Consider the following 16,965-nt stretch of genomic DNA (forward strand, 5'->3'; position numbering starts at 1 on the left):
GGGGGGGGGGGGGGGGGGGGGGGGGGGGGGGGGGGGGGGGGGGGGGGGGGGGGGGGGGGGGGGGGGGGGGGGGGGGGGGGGGGGGGGGGGGGGGTGAGTTTTTCACCTTAGTAAATTTGTTCAGTGCAGGATTCAATTATGACAAGACAACCTGACAAAGAATACATGATCCAGGTAACATAAAAGTAATGGTTTCTGTTTATTCCTCCTTATGCATTGTATGTATATGTTTTTTCCCTTAGAGAAAAGGAAGGTTACTCGAGAAGGCTTGATGGTGTTCTTATGTGCATCCTGCAGAAATATCAAGCTAGAGATGTATGGTTCGAGCTCGGCGCTAAAGCAAGTGTAGAACTTGTCTCAAAGCTGTGGGTGGATTTCCCCACATAAGAAGTGAGCTTTGCTCTATAACTATCATGCCTGGTTTGAACATTTGAATCCAAACAAGCCTCATCTCATTATTAGCTTTTACTTTCTTAATTACTCTTCCTGTGCTGATCATGCCTTCTTTTGAGGAATTAGGAGTACCGCTGTTCATAATTGAGTTGCAAGTACAAATCACATTCATTTGTTGTTCTTTTGCACAGATGGCATCTATCACAATGATTTTTCCTCCTGTTTTATTTATTTATTTTTTACTTTTTATGTTCTTCATCTTCACTTGTGGTTCAATTTGACATTATTTCTCAACCCCGAAAATTCAGAATCTTGAGTATTCTTTTAGGATGAGCATTGTAGTAGCTGTTCGCTTTTTTGTAAGGTATAGTACAAGAATGCAAACCTTGTTTCTCAATTATTCTGGTCTCTGTTTGAAAATTTGCCTGCATGAAAACAAAAAACAAACAGGGTTTTTTTTGGTACTGATTAGTACTGATGGGGCAGCTTCCAGTTTTTCTTGCTATCATCTAGTGAATTGGTCTAAAACAGTGTGTTCCTGGTAATTCCTAGGTGACTTTCCCATCTGGTTGATTGTTTGAACTCAAGACATCTTCTTAAGTTTTCATGTTAGTTTGTTTGATGTCGTGAGCTCAAAAGACATGTTCAAATAGGTTTGTCTTCGAACATTTAAAATTTTGATTCATTTCTATATTTATTATAGCCAAGCCTACCGCTAGCAGATTTTGTTCTCTTTGAGCCTGCCTTTTTCGGGTTTTCCCTCAAGGTTTTTAAAACACATATGTTAGGGAGAGGATTCCAAATCCTTATAAAGAATGTTTCGTTCTCCTCTCCAACCGATGTGGGATCTCACAATCCACCCTTCTTTGGGGCCCAACGTCCTCGCTAGCATTCGTTCCCTTCTCCAATCGATGTGGGATCCCCCCAATCCACCCCTTTCAGGGCCCAGTGTCCTTACTGGCACACTGCCTCATGTCCATCCACTTTGGTGCTTAGTCTCCTCGCCTGATGTCTGGCTCTAATACCATTTGCAACAGCCCAAGCCCACCGCTAGCAGATATTGTCTTTTTTAGGCTTTTGTCCTTTTGGGCTTCTCCTTAAGGTTTTTAAAACACGTTTGTTACGGAGAGTGTGAAAACCTTATAAAGACTGCTTCGTTCCTCTCTAACTGATGTCGGATCTTACATTTATCCTTTTGATATTTGAAGCTACTTTTAATCCTTACCATTAAAACTTTATCCCTTAGTAAAATGACCCAAATGGATAATAATAGATAAAGTTTAGGGACTGGATCCAAAACTCTAGAACTTTAGGGGCAAAAAATGATGGTATAAAAGATTTATAAAACATTTAATGTTTGAAGTAGGTGAGATTTAAGGGATGTGAAATTGAATATGAAGAACCACAATGCCTAACCATCCAACCAACAAGATAGTAAAAACCCCACTAAGTTTTGTTGGGCCAGCAGGTGTAGTCTAATCAATGCATTGTTTGTAACAGTCTTTATTGCAACCAAGCCTATTGTGCCACTATAACAAAGTCTTACTTATGCCCTCCCCCTTCATAAACAGCCTTTTAGTGCTCCATTAATGGTACAGGTAATCCCATTCAGTGGACTCTTGTTTTGTTTTTCACTATACAAACTTTATTCGAAGTATAGCTAAATTAGTTAAGGTATTGTACCTTCGACTTAAAAAAACTTTACAGTATTTTGTACTCTTTCGGTTTGATCCTTGAGATGAGTTCTTGCTGTTTTATTTTTACTAGATATTTGTATGAAACGTACGAAATAACTTTATACTCGTACAGTTTCTTGATCTGTTTGATCCTTGAGATGAGTTTTTGTCATTGCTGTAACGCTGAGTTTTTTGGTCTGAGTTCTTGTCGTTTCATTTAGTCGGGTCGAAGTGTAAAAGAAAAAGAAAAAGAAAAAGAAAAGGAGTGAAAGGGAGTAGGAATAATGAATGATTGGCACATGGGAGTTTGGTGAGTGATAGTTTAATCACATCTTTTCATGAATATTGGGGAAGAAGAATAAGAAGAATAAGAAGAAGAAGAAGAAGAAGAAGATGATGATGAAGATGATGATTCTGTTTAGAAACAGGGAATTGGGTGCTGAGAGAGGCCTTAGCCTTAGCTGTTTGTAGGCTATGCAGGTGGAATTGTCATCCAGTTAACCAACAGAGCCCCAAGTTTTGGCTAAAATGAGCACTGCATTTATGTGGCTCCACGAAATCCTCTCCTCTTGTCTCGCTTCCTGCTCTTCATCATTGCTATTCCCATGTGCTTTTGCCTCCCACACACTTAGAAAGAGAGGGAGAAACATCCCGAAACAGCCCCTCACCTCAAGTGGTATGACGGTATGACGTTTTATTCTATTCTGGTTCAAATCTTTGATCTATCTGTCGAGAGTTTATGTCTTAGTTAATTGAATTATATTCAAGTTGATTAAAAGACTCTATTTAGTCCTTATAGAAATTATTGTCTTAATTGATGGATTTGTTTATTCTATTCATATTCAAATTTTTTATCTATTGTCAAGAGTTTGTGTTCAAGTTGATTAAGTGACTCTTTAGTCCCATTGTAGTAATTATTGCCTTAATTGATGGGTTTGATACGTTGTTTTGTGAAAAAAAAATGGTGTTAAACGAGTCATTAGTATAGCTGAATCGTAATACAATCCTAGTTCGAGTGGTGATTTGGTACGAGTGATTCATTACGAGAAAATGATTGCATCGATGTCTAGACAAGGGGTCATTAGATTGTTGTAGAAAGTGATGTTTTAATTTTGGTCTTAGATCAAGTGAATTATTGGTGAAAAAAATGCTTACTTTGATGGTCTTAAATGCAAGTGTATTATTGTGAAAGAAATAAGGCTAATTTGGTACAACTATATCTTACTTTTAAGGACTTATTTGTGGAAAGTGATGTTTTAATGAGGGGATTTGGATCCATAGATAAATAATTGTCGAACACGTCTTAAATATGAACGTCCTTTTATGAAAATGTATTAATGGGTCATTTTGTACAACTGTATTCGTTATGGATAATGACAATTTTATTCATGGTTCTAAATCAATCAGGTGATCTATTATAGAAACAAATCATTGTTTCGATTCTCTTAAAATATGATCATGCTAGACGGATACTAGTACTGCTGAAAATATGATAGCGCGATGTTTAAGAACAGATATCAGTGTTATTGAAATATAGATGTTAGTACTGTTATAAACATGATATAAGAACGAAGAATGTAGTATTGAGATATCAATATAGTTGTACTAAAATCGAAGCTTATAAATGAGGCAGTTGTGTTCTGATCGTACAAAATTACGAAACTAAGTATAAATCCGATGAACCTATTCCAACCTATCAAATAACTACGAATATAAATAGTCATAAAGATGCATGTCCTTTCTCATTTATTAGCAAAGATAAGATTTCTCTTCCGCTCAAACCTATTTAATTGGAGACATTGAACCCATTACTAAAAATTTCATAAATAAATAAATAAATGGAAATTAATTTAATTAGGTCTCATAACTTTAATTATTTATAAAATGAGTGAGATTTGCATTAATTTCCAAGTAAAATAGAGCTGTCATCATCCAGCTCATTTCCTTTGGTTTCAAGTGTAAATTAAAAAAAAAAAATTAAAAAAAAAATTAAAAAAAAGAAAAAAAAGTATTTATTATTTATTTATTTTATTAAAAAATGGTAAAAATAAGCAATAAAATAAGGAATATTAGAATGTTGATTTTGTCTTGTAGTGAAGGAGGAGGAGACAAAGGCTTTGATATTAATGTGGAAGCATGCCAACTTAGACAAACCCATGAGTAAGGGAGAAGGGTTGTATTAATTAATTAATTAATTAATTAATTAATTAATTAAATTAAATTTATAATTGATTTATTAATTAAAATAAGTCTAAGGTTATGAAGTCATGAGTGAAAATAATAATAATAATACAAAATATATATTGAAAAAGTGAAATTATCCAAATTACTTGCATGTGATAATATTGGTATTTTTAATTTAAAAAAATTCAAAAATAGTATAATGAAAATAATTAGAGTCACATGCTATTGATTATTTTAGTCAAAATTAGGGTTTAATTAAGTAAAAGATTAATGGGAATAAATTTAATTAATTAATTTATTTATTTATTTAGTTTTAGTAAGCACACTTCATTTGGGGAGTATCAAACAAACCCTAAAGCTTAGAGCTTTTGTCTTCAAAAGAGCGTGGAAGATCCCAAAAGCTAATATTCAAAACAAAGAATGTTTCTATCAAATCTTTTCTTATATTCTATCTTACTACTCGGTTTCTCAAAATCCCCGAAATCCTGATAAAGTGAATTTAAATATCTGACTTGACTTAAATGTGTGAACGTTAGTCAGTTAAGCTATACTCAAGTTGATATAATGCTACGAAGAATTTGCTCTTTTTTAAGTCAAAATGTTAATAAGATGAGTGATTTGAACGACACACCTGAGAAAATTCATTCCTTTTCCTTAATTTTCTTTAGGAGTGGTTATATGACTTGAGACCCGAGCAATTTGGATCACTCAACCCATCTCAAGTTAGATTTTTTTCTTTTTTAGTTAGGTCGAGTTGAATTCTTGAAAAATTGAAAATTCAGCTCAATTCACGGGTTGGTACTTTGTTGGTCGAGTCAACTCGATCAATCCGAAGATATGTTTCACAACCCAACTCAATCCAACCCTATCTTAAGTTGAAGATTATTATGAATATTAGGAATATTTGACCTTTCTGTTAGTTAGTGATGCATTGTGACTTGTGAATGTTTTATTTTTTAGTTTTATGAGAATTTAGTTGTTAATGTAAAATGTATAGTTGATAAGTGAAATTTTTTTAAATAATTATGAAAATGAACAACCAGATGATCAAACTTAACCAAACTCGAAAACAGAGGGTTGAATTGAGTTGTATTGTGAATCCTATTCAGGTCACTTTTCGAATCATTCGGGTCATCAACTCAACCCAACCCAACCCATGTACACCTATAAATTTCTTATCTCGTAAAAAGTAAGACACGATAACTTTTTTTTTTAAACCATTTTGAATAAGTTGGCATGAGATGTCTTTTGTTTGCTTCAAAAAGAAAAAGTTTTTACATTCTTTTCTTATTGAAACAAGTGAGAAATAAAGTGATGCCTCTTGATTTGGTGACAAAAAGTACAAAACCACAAGAGACCAAAGTGGTTTATATAATATTATCATTGGAGATTGTAAAAGTTTGGTAAGGAACTCCAAGCACAAAGTAACTTTGACATTGAAATGAGAGCTTGGGTTCCTTTTGTGGATATCATGAAATGGAAGGACATGCATCAATCCCTCTTAAGTTGATATCAATTCTTAACCATGAAACTAAGCAACAACCCCACAAGTTTGCATTGTCAATGGGAAAATTTGGTAACTTTGAATACAAAAAGAATATACAATTTTAAGTTTGAATGAAATGAACTAAGACGCGACACAACAAAACACAAGAAATGGGTGAAAAAATTTACATACAAATGAGGGAGAAATGGAGAGGAGGGAACCTAACTTCTTAGTCTCTCTAAAACCCTAATTCAAAGCATAAACTTACATGCCAATAGAGGGAAGGGAATAAAGAACAAAAAACAAAGGCATGAGGTTAGTTTTGGATGATGAAGACAGTCACTAAGTTTGGTTCTAATTATGTAGTGTGAGGGTACTTTGGACATTTCACTTGGAATGGATGATATTTGAGGTGGTGTGATCATGATCGTTGATCTTGTGGGATCGATGGAGTGGATAATTTTTGGAAGATAATTGGTGCGCCATATCGTGGATAAAGTAGCATCTGTACTGCTGGTGCGTGCTGATAAGAAGGTCCCAATCGAAAGGAGAATCTTTGAAGTATGATTGCAAGAGCCAATTTTGCTTGCAATATAGCCAAGTTTTGGCCGATACAGGTTCGAGCTCCAAGTCCAAATGGAATGAATCCAACTCGATGATTGGCTGCCCTAGCCACTCCTTCAGTAAATCTCCCTGGATTGAACTCATTCACATCATTCCCCCATATCTTTTGATCATGATGGACTGCTAAAATTGGAATCAACAGTTCAGTGCCACGAGGAATCATGTAACCACCAAGCTCCACGTCAGCTTTTGCTTGTCGAATAGTTGCCACTGTCGGTGGGTATAACCGTAACGATTCATTGACAATCATACTCAACTGCAGATTAGATCACAAACATAAAATAAGTCACAAAACACAAATTACCAAAATACCCTTGTCCACAATCTACCATCAAGTAAATGACAATTTTGCCCTTTCCCCATATCTAGCCCCTCCAAGTCCAAATTAGAGACAGCCCTAACGTTTTAAGTATTTTAATCTTAACTAAACCCATCAAATCACTACTTAAATGCAATTTTCTTTTCTACAAAAGGATTGCTATCCAAATTATTCATCATGACATCAACATTTTAACCCAAAAAAAATGGCCTAAAAATCCAATAATTGAAACCTAAAACCAAAATCAAATCAAATCAAGAAGATCAATGACTAGAATGAGGAAAGAAAAAGGTGGCCGATTGATTATTGTGAGTAAACAAAACGTACCGTTTTAAGCTTTGTAATATCATCTTTGGAGGGTATGTCACGTGCTCCACACTCCCTTAGTACCTCATCACGTGCCTTTACCTGCCATTGTGGGTGCATGGCCATGAGGATCATTGTCCACGTCAGCAAATTGGATGTGGTCTGTTTGCCAGCAAAGAAGAACCCCTTGCACTCTTCAACAATGTCATTAACAGTGATAGTTGATGAAGGAGAAGTGTTTGATGCCCTTATCATTAGCCCTAGTAAATCCTTTGAGCTCTCGATCGAGCTCTCCCGACGTCGGTCGATCAGTTTCAACAACGATTTCCTTATTTCTCGATCCAGTCTCCACGAATTCACGTTCGTTCTTGTCGGTAAGAATCTAACGTACATCCGAATCGTGCATGTTAAATTACTAATCAATGAAACTATCGAGCGTTGTTAATTAATGAATCGAACCGTTGAGTAGCGGGAGTACCTGTAGCCAGGGATGAAAACTTTCTCAAAGGCTTGAGAAGCAAGGACCATTTGTTGAGCTTGTAAGCGAAAAATGGCTTTTCCATCTTCATAGCTGGAGCCAAAGGCGGTCCTAGTGATGACGTCTTCGGTTAGGGTTTGGAACCATTCGGAAACTTCAATTTCCACCTCACCGGAAGCTGCTGACATTGCTGACCATTTCTCCAACATTTCCACGACACTTTTTGCCATCACTGGAATCAACAACTAATCCAAAAAAGAGAAGAAAAAATCATAAAAATGTGAAAAAAAAGACATTTTTTTTCAATACCCATTTGAGAAAATTCAATTTTTTTACGACCCCATATGAGAAAATTCAATTTTCTTACGACCCCATTTGAGAAAACTGAATTTTTTCACGACCCCATATGAAAAAATTGAATTTTTGCACGACCCCATTTAAGAAAATTGAATTTTGTTACGGCCCATTTGAGAAAATTGAATTTTTTCACGACCCCATTCGAGAAAATTCAATTTTTTTACGACCCATGTGAGAAAAATGATAGAGAGGGAGAGAGAAATAGAATAAGAGAGGTACTTTGAGATTGTCCATGTGGAAAGAAGGAGAGATGATCTTGCGATGAAGAGCCCATTTTTGGCCTTTGAGGCTGAGGAGGCCATCACCTTCTAGCTGTTTAACCAGTGGGTGAGGTTCATTTTTCTCACAGAATTCTGATTTTGATGTGAAGATTTCTCGAATGAGGTCCGGATCAGACACCGCTAATCTCACCGTCGGCCCGAACCACACCAAAAATTTCGAACCTATTAGACACAAAATCAAATTCGGTCAGGTAGGGAACAAATTTTAGGTGGTAAAAGTGCTTTTGGACAGTGTTTTTCAATGAAAAAAAAAAGACAACTTTTAAAGAGAAAACGAGAGGGAAGCTTGAAAAGAGCCAAAACAAACAAATGGAAGCTAAAATCCTCGCAAAAAACACGAAAAAAAACAATTGTGTAGAAAAATTTCAACAAAAAAAACCAAACATCCACCAAAAAAGTGGCAAATTCTAGAGAGAGAGAGAGAGAGAGAGAGAGAAACAGTACCATAAATCTTCTTCCAGTGATGATAAAACGGAAGAACACGAGGAAGAATGTTATGAGAAAAATTAGGAAAAGAATGATCAGAAGAAGCTTTAATCATCATTCCGACAAGTTCCTTAACATTTCCGATGAAGAAACGATAAGGAGGTCCTCTAATTCCTTGCCGGAAAAAATGGTCTTCGATTTTCCTCGGCCGCCACCATAGCACCACCGCCGCTCTCAGCGCCACCACCACCAAAAAACAGCCCAAAATCGAAACTTTAATCCACTCCAAAACGCCACCCACCATCTTGTTGTTGCGAGGATTTTGGGTTTTGGGACTTCCTGTTTATAATGCCTTTCTACCTTTGTGGGTTGGGTTTTAAATACTCCAAAGACAGCGAAATTAGGAGAGAGAAAGTATGAGAGAGAAACAACCGCTTGGCCACCGCCGTAGGGGCCGCCATTCCAATTCCAAGGGTCAACTTTAGAGATAGAGGCTCTATAAATCTTCTTATTGCAAAATTCTACAAATTTTCTAAACTAAATTATTATTATCTCATAGTATGTTTTTTTTTTTTTTTTTTAATTTTTTTTTTCTTTAAAAAGAGATGAGAAATTGTTTGTGTAAATCCTTACATCAGTTGGGGACGGAAACGAAGTATAAATATCTCTCTAGCACATGTGTTTTAACACTATGCAAAGCGGACAATATCTGCTATTAGTGTGCTGTATTACAAATGGTATAGAGACAAACGCCGAGCAATGTGCCAACGAGTACGCTAGGCCTCAAAGGGAACCAGCGAAAACGTTGAGCCTTAAAGGGGAAGAGGGGGATGGATTGTGAGATCTCACATTGTTGGAAAAAGGGGATAGTGAAAGAGATAAGAATAGATAGAATAGATGAATGTTTCAGTGCTTTATTATTGTCTACTGATGTTTAGAGGGTTACACAATTTCAGTATTTATAGCTTATACACTGGACTATAAATAATAAATCATGTAAATCTAGATAAATTCAAATCTACTACCAATCTCCTAAAATCTTCTCAAATCTACTACCAATCTTCTAAAATCTTGTTAGTTTGAATATTTGAATCATATCTCAACTACTTTAAATCGTATCTTCATTTTGAATACTTTGAATCATATCTCAACACTCCCCCTTGATTCAAAGTTGCAGATGTCAAGTACAGAGCTTTTCTTTTGACAAGACCTTCGTAAATATGTCTGCTTTAACCCATACAATGTCTGTCTCAGCTTGTATACCTTTGTTTCTTTGTCTTCCTTTATGAATTCCTCTGGTGGTGTTACATAAACCTCTTCTTGTAAATCTCCATAAAACTTTTCGTTTGGTAGGTCAACCATATCCCATGTTCCAAATTTCTTAACGGACTACATCTCTACTGCCATGACTTTCTTCCCGTCTTCTTTTTCAGTTGCTTCTTCATAATTCATAGGGTCTGAAATAGTAAGAGCAAATTGACATGATGCATATATGTCAGCTAAGGATTTATACTTTCTTGGAGGTGTCTCATCTGAAAGTTTTTCAAGAGAAGAATTGCTGTTTAGTGATGCTGGAGATGATGAATTTGACACACTTTCCGTTGTAGTGGAGGCACTAGGAGATGCACTGGAGTTGACCCTTGTCTCTTCATTTGGAGAAACTTCAACTGTAATCTTTTGTTGCTCCTGTTCTTTACTCCAATCCCAACTCACGTTTTCATTAAATATTACATCCCTTCTAACTAAAATCGTTTCACTGATGGGGTTGTATAATTTTTGTCTTTGATTGAGTACAATAGCCAATGAAAATGCATTTTTTTTCAGATTTTTCATCAAGCTTTTGACGAATTTGAGGATGTTTCAAAGCATAAGCAACACAACCAAAGATTCGTAAATGACTTACAGATGGTTTCCTTCCATGCCATGCTTCATAAGAAGTTTGATTCATAACCGCCTTTGTTGGTGAGATGTTTAATAGATAAACAAATGTTGCTACGGCTTCTGCCCAAAATTGGTTTGGAAGTCTCCTTGCTTGTAACATACTTCTTACCATCTCCACAATAGTTCGATTTTTTCGTTCCGCAATTCCATTTTGTTCTTGAGTGTAGGGAACTGTTAATTCCCTTTGGATGCTCTCTTCTTCACAAAACAGATTGAACTCTTTAGATATGAACTTGCCACCTCTGTCTGTTCGAAGAACTTTAATGTGACAGCCACTTTAGTTCTCTACCATAGCTTTAAAAATCTGGAACTTCTGAAAAGTTTCTGACTTATGTTGTAGGAAGTAAACCCAACTCATGCGACTATAATCATCAATGAATAGTAAAAAATATATACTCCCACCCAAGGACTTCGTTTGCATTGGCCCACATAAATCAGCATGAATTAGTTCTAGACAATGTGAATTCCAATAGGAAAGGACTTCCTAGTCTGCTTGCCATAAATGCATCCTTCACGTAAATTAGTTGAGTCAATTCTTGGTAATCCGAAAACTATACCTTTATTCCTGAGTATTTTCAGGCCGTTCATATGAAGATGTCCATATCTGAGATGCCATAATGTTGAGTCATCTTTCGTGCTAGCAGCAAGAGCAAAATCCTCCATGTTAGAAATATCAAGTGGAAACATCTTATTTGAAGTCATGGCAATTTGAACTTTATGGTCTGATTTCTTATGTGTAATGACACATGTGTTGTCATCAAATAGAATTGAATGTCCTCTGGTCATCAATTGTCCAACACTCAATAAATTATACCTTAAATCAAGTACAAATTGAAAATTATCTAATTGTTTTATCTTACCATGACTGGTTTCGACTTTCACTCTACATTTTCTCTCAACTTGCATCTCTTTTGTGTTTCCAAGTTGCATCTTAGTTTTTTGCGTCTCATCAAGCTCTTTGAATAAAGATTTAGTGCCTGTCATATGGTTCGAGCATCCGCTAACAAACCATAAGTCACCCTTTTTTGGATTAGTATCCATGCACGCCAGTTTTTCTTCTTCATTCTCTGCTGCAAAATTCATTCGTTGATTTTTATACCAACAATCAGATTTTGTGTGCCCATACCTTCTGCAATGGTAACATTGTATGACATTCCTTTGTTCATTGAATTGTCTCTGTCCATCACTTCTCCATCTACCCCTGTTATCACGACCACCATGGAAGCTGCGAAATCCTCCTCTTATATGACTTCTACCTGCTAAATGAATATTTTCTCTTTCGTTGTTTGTTGTCTCCTTCACCTGTAGTGCATTTTCTTCGTTCCTTTCTGATGCTCTATTGATTCTTGCCTCATGGGCCTGAAACGATCCCATCAGTTCATCAACGGAGAGTATAGATAGATCCTTAACTTCTTCTATGGCAGCCATCACATGGTTAAACTTTGGAGTCAAGCTCCTCAACACCTTTGCAACAATTGTTTCGGTTGAAATTTTCTCTCCATAGGTATGCATCTGACTGACTATTGTCATTGCTCTTGACAAAAAATCAGCAATTGATTTGTCATTCGTCATGAGTAGAGTTTCAAAATCACGTCTTAGAGATTGCAATTTCACTGTTATGATTTTTGAATTTCCCTGAAACTCATTCTGCAGAATTGACCATACTTGCTTTGATGTGGTTGTTGCTGCAATTCGTGAAAAAATAGTCTCATGAATTGCTTGCTGAATAATGAACAGAGCGTTGACATCATTTTTCTTGGTTTCGCTTAGTCTCTCCTTTTCTTCAATTGTGGGTTCTGATATATCAACAAACCCGTGCTCCACCAAGTTCCATAGCTCCTGCGATCTGAGCAAGAACTTCATCTTGATGCTCCACCACTCATATTTCTCACCATTAAAGATTGGTAACAATGGTGCAAAGAAAGAAAAACCAGCTATTGCCATTTTTTGTTTTGTGAAAGAAAATAATCACTCGCTCTCGTGTCGAACGAACTTGGCTCTGATACCAAAATTAGTTCTGATACCAAAATTGTTGGAAAGAAGGGATAGTGAAAGAGATAAAAATAGATAGAATAGATGAATGCCTGCATTATTGATGTTTAGAGGGTTACACAATTCCAGTATTTAGAGATTATACACTAGACAGTAAATCATGTAAATCTATATAAATTCAAATCTACTGCGAATCTCCTAAAATTTTCTAAAATCTTGGTAGTTTGAATATTTGAATCATATCTCAACTACTTTAAATCATATTCATATCTTCATTTTGAATACTTTGAATCATATCTCAACACACATCAGTTGAAGAGGGGAACGAAACATTTTTTTATAAGAGTGTGAAAATCTTTCTTAGTTTTAAAACCGTGAGGTTGACGGTAATATGTAATAGGCCAAATTGAACAATATCTACTCGCGGTAATAGACACATTTTAAAATCGTGAGGCTGAAAGTAATACGTAAAAAACCAAATCAGATAATATCGCATTTTAAAACGGTGAAGCTGATAATGACATGCCGCCGTTAGATTAATAAATAATATTAAATTAAAAAGCAAATAAAAACAATGAAAATGGGATTTTAAATGATGGCCAATAAAACAACAAAATTATAATTTTAAATCCATTATATTACTCTACTCTTAACCACAAAATTTTAATTTAATTTGAAATTACTAATTAATACAACATTTAATTAATTTTTTTTGTCATCCCACAATAAATATGTGGAACCAACTAAGGTCAAATATGCAAAATAATTAATAGAAAAGGCTATTTATTTAATATTGACAAATATTTATCTCTAATTATACAAATGAGTTAAATAAAGTATTATTATTATTATTATTTTTTTTTTTGTGTAAATGTAGGACATTCTAATTAAAAAACGTGCCCCATTTTGTAATATGGTACTTTGTTGGGGGAATAAATGCAATTAATTATTTCAATTTCCCAAGAGAAAAAAAAAATTCAAAATTTTTATTCTATAAATATGTAATAAATGATCAAATTGTCTTTATCTTAAAATAATAAATTTATTAAATTTCCTTTATATTTAATTATAAAAATATTTTTAATTATTCTATTTTTATGGATATTTTGGGTTTAAAATTTTAATGGATTTTTTTAAAAAAATTTTATTTTTTATTTTTGAGGTGTTCTTTAAGGAATGATTGGGAGATGACAGAGCAGCATGAGTTGTGAATTTTGATTCATATACCTAATTAGGATCTTTTTCATGCTGTTTTTAATTAATTATAATATTATATGACCATTTTTTGGACCATAAAAAAAGGGATATTATCAAAAAAATTCAATTATAATGGGGTTTTTAATTATTTGATTTCATTTGACTTTAATGAATTTAAATGTTAATATTTAATATTTTTTATATTTATTTAATTAAAGAAAATTAAAATCTAGTATATTCATTTGGGTTAGATAAGGACAAAAATATGAATTTTTCTTTTAATTATTAAAAGCATTTATATATGTAACCTTATGTAACATTCTTTCGAGTTGATCTAAAAGTATGTGTGGAAGCAGCCTACGCTTCAAAACTCGGAACGAAAATAGTGAAATATTAGCTTTCATTCTCTTTTATTTGAGGAAGCTTGTGCCTAAAACAAGGTCTAGCTGCAAGAGAATGTCAATGAAGACCCTAGTGAATATATTTTTTTAATAATATATACGTTTAACTTTCGTATTATAAAAAAAAAATCTTTTGATAACTCTCTTATGTGAGATCCCACGTTGGTTGGAAAGAGTAACAAAACATTCTTTATAAGTGTGTTGAAACCTCTCTCTAGTAGACTCGCTTTAAAAATCGTGAGGCTGATGACAATACATAATAGGCAAAAACAGACAATATGTGTTAATAGTGGGCTAAGATTATTACAAATGATATCATAGCTAAACACTGGTCAGTGTGCTAGAGAAGACGTGAGCCCCTAAAAGGATAGATTGTGAGATACAGTATTGGTTGGAGAGGAGAATAAAACATTCATTACAAGGGTGTGAAAACCTCTTCCTAATAGACACGTTTTAAAAACTGTGAGACTGACGACAATATGTAACGGACCAAAGCGGACAATATCTGTTAACTGTAGGCTTAGGCAGTTACACCTTTTGTTCGAGAGAAAAAATGATGGTTCAATCTTCATTCTTTATATATCTGATAAAAATCGACAAAGACAACAAAACAAGTCTTGAATACAGAATTCGAGACTCAAATAGGAGCGAGTAAACATTCGGGAAGTTCAAAAACTAAAACAACGAACAAATTAGAAGTAACTGAAGCTAAACACAGTCGATATCAAGTATATAATTTTGTTCGAGACATTAATACATTGAAATGGGTTCCAACCTTGTGGTTCCCTCCTCAAAAAAAGATGTGTTTAAAAGAGAGAGAGACACAAAGGAGGTTGTCGTTTTGGAATGTTGCTCTTAAATTAGAGCACATGAGAACAAGGGTGTCTACTTTTAGGGTTTGTTTGTGTGGTTTAGGTGGGGAAATATGCTATGTAGTTGACCCAACATTGGGGTACCCACACAAAGGCATCTATCCCTAATCTTGTCCTAATAATACCAAGACATCTTGGGACCCCATGCCCCTTCACCAATATGGGTCCTATGCCTTTAAATTTTTAACGCCAACACATTAATATCATATATCACCTAAACTTATTTCTTACGTCCTTATGCTTTAAATTCATCTCGAACAAATTCACAAACAACTTTTTTCTTCGATTTCAATCAAAAGAGAAGTCTTTTAGCAAGTATGCATAGCTAGATCTACGAATTTTACAGGGTAGTATATCGAATTTTCTTTTAACTGAAAATTTAGAAATAGACGAAGATTAAAGAGTCGAGACCCACCAATTGTTTGGTCAAAAAATACATGAAATACTCGAGAAAACACAAATCCTAAAAATGAGGAGGCACAAACAAATTACAAAGGTACATAATTTGTAAGAAAGAAAACAAGGGCATGTGACTAAAGTATATATAAACATTTATAGGGTTCAACTAGGACAATTATTTTTTTAGTAGTGTTATTATATGCTACAAATTTGTCACAAATTATGTAAATACATAAAGGGTTATCCTTATTTTGAGCATTTATTCGAGCATAAGTCTTATAGTTGTCAAAAATAATCTATTTGTTCGACTAATAAAATATTTTATTTTCTTTGTTTGTATCACCGAGACACTCGAAGAGCACAATCTGCATCTGCATATTTGTGTTTACCGAGTCCCAGTGACACTTGAACAGTCTTGTGCCTCTCCAGAAAGTGGAAGAGCCAAGCTCATTTGAAGAAGCGACTGGCCTGAAAGAGTGGGGCGATGAAAGAGTGGGGCGATGAAAGAGGAGATTTCTGCCTGACCATGGCTCACGAGCTCCAACTACAAACTGCTTCCAAAAGAAAGGGGAAGAACTGTCACAGTGGAGGATCCGAAGGAGGCTTAAGAAGTCAAAAGCTAGCCATCCTCGAAGGGAAATGAGTAGAGAAGTCAATGCACGAGATCCCGGTGCTTTTGTAATTATTATTCAAAATTATAGAATTACATAATAATTTAATTATTTTTTTTAATACCAATTTGAGCATATTTCAGTGAGATTTATATATATACACTCAAATATTAATTTTTTTTTTATTTAAAAAAAAAATGAATGCTCATTTGAATGCCTTCTTTAAAGAGGAAAACTCCAAAAGAAAAAACAAAATTGAAGCTTGGATAATGATATGATGAAGGCATTTATTTTGCTGTTACCAAAAAATGGCATATATATATATATATATGTATATATTTATTTATTTATGTAATATTATTTATTTATTTTTCTTTTCCACCTCATGATTAGGAAATAAAAATCATTCAATAAAGGCAGCTGCCGACCAATTTTCATTACTGTGGAGTGGGATCCCTTCCCTTATGCATACTATTTGTCACTTTCTTACACCTACCTTTTTCAATTTTTTTTAAAATTATAAATTTAATTAGAATTTAATTTTTATGAATCGTTAAAATTTTATAAATATTTTAATTTTTAACGTAATCGCATATTTTACCTTAAACTATTTCTAAAAATAAAGATTATAATATGGTTTGTAGAGATAATTTTCGTTTTTAGAAACAGTTCAAAACAAGTAGCATGATCATGTTCTAACTAATGTAGGACAATAATGAGTTATTAGATGGTGGATCTGAATTTCAAATTCTATTATGAATTCTGTGACGTTACAAAATCGTAGAAAGAATAGAAAGAACACAATATTAGAGCCTAAGCACAATTCTAGCATATATTGTCCGTTGTGGCCCGTTACGTATTGACGTCAACCTCATGGTTTCAAAACGCGTCTACTAGGAAATGGTTTCTACACCCTTATAAGGAATGTTTCGTTTCTCTTTCTAATCGATGTGGGATCTCACAATCCATCCCTTGGGGTCTAGCGTTCTCGCTCGTACACCACCTGGTGTTTGGCTTTGATA

General features: G+C 34.4%; 3 protein-coding genes across 6 annotated transcripts in view; 2 read left to right on the forward strand and 1 right to left on the reverse strand.

The window, feature by feature from the left end:
* LOC111465575 overlaps positions 1 to 635 on the forward strand; it is a 5,877-nt gene extending 5,242 nt beyond the window's left edge. For 2 of the 4 annotated variants that reach the window (XR_002714213.1, XR_002714216.1), the window contains exon 5: positions 130 to 635. The gene's annotated coding sequence lies outside the window, so the exon portion shown is untranslated. The remainder of the gene's footprint in view (positions 1 to 129) is intronic. The other 2 variants (XR_002714215.1, XR_002714214.1) reach the window with 2 other exon arrangements.
* Positions 636 to 5,785: 5,150 nt separating this feature from the next.
* On the reverse strand, positions 5,786 to 8,940 carry LOC111465504 (cytochrome P450 734A1-like). The gene is made up of 5 exons (XM_023109908.1): positions 8,549 to 8,940; positions 8,043 to 8,266; positions 7,467 to 7,711; positions 7,010 to 7,370; positions 5,786 to 6,619 (listed from the first exon to the last, which is right to left on the reverse strand). Exons 1-5 carry the CDS (start codon positions 8,832 to 8,834, stop codon positions 6,161 to 6,163), a joined length of 1,575 nt encoding a protein of 524 aa, XP_022965676.1. The 5' UTR covers positions 8,835 to 8,940; the 3' UTR covers positions 5,786 to 6,160.
* Positions 8,941 to 9,901: 961 nt separating this feature from the next.
* LOC111465736 lies at positions 9,902 to 10,699 on the forward strand. The gene is made up of 2 exons (XM_023110262.1): positions 9,902 to 10,199; positions 10,355 to 10,699. Exons 1-2 carry the CDS (start codon positions 10,023 to 10,025, stop codon positions 10,478 to 10,480), a joined length of 303 nt encoding a protein of 100 aa, XP_022966030.1. The 5' UTR covers positions 9,902 to 10,022; the 3' UTR covers positions 10,481 to 10,699.
* Positions 10,700 to 16,965: the final 6,266 nt, after the last annotated feature.

The sequence above is a fragment of the Cucurbita maxima genome, unplaced genomic scaffold (genome assembly GCF_002738345.1).
Source record: "Cucurbita maxima cultivar Rimu unplaced genomic scaffold, Cmax_1.0 Cma_Scf00029, whole genome shotgun sequence".
NCBI lineage: Eukaryota > Viridiplantae > Streptophyta > Magnoliopsida > Cucurbitales > Cucurbitaceae > Cucurbita > Cucurbita maxima.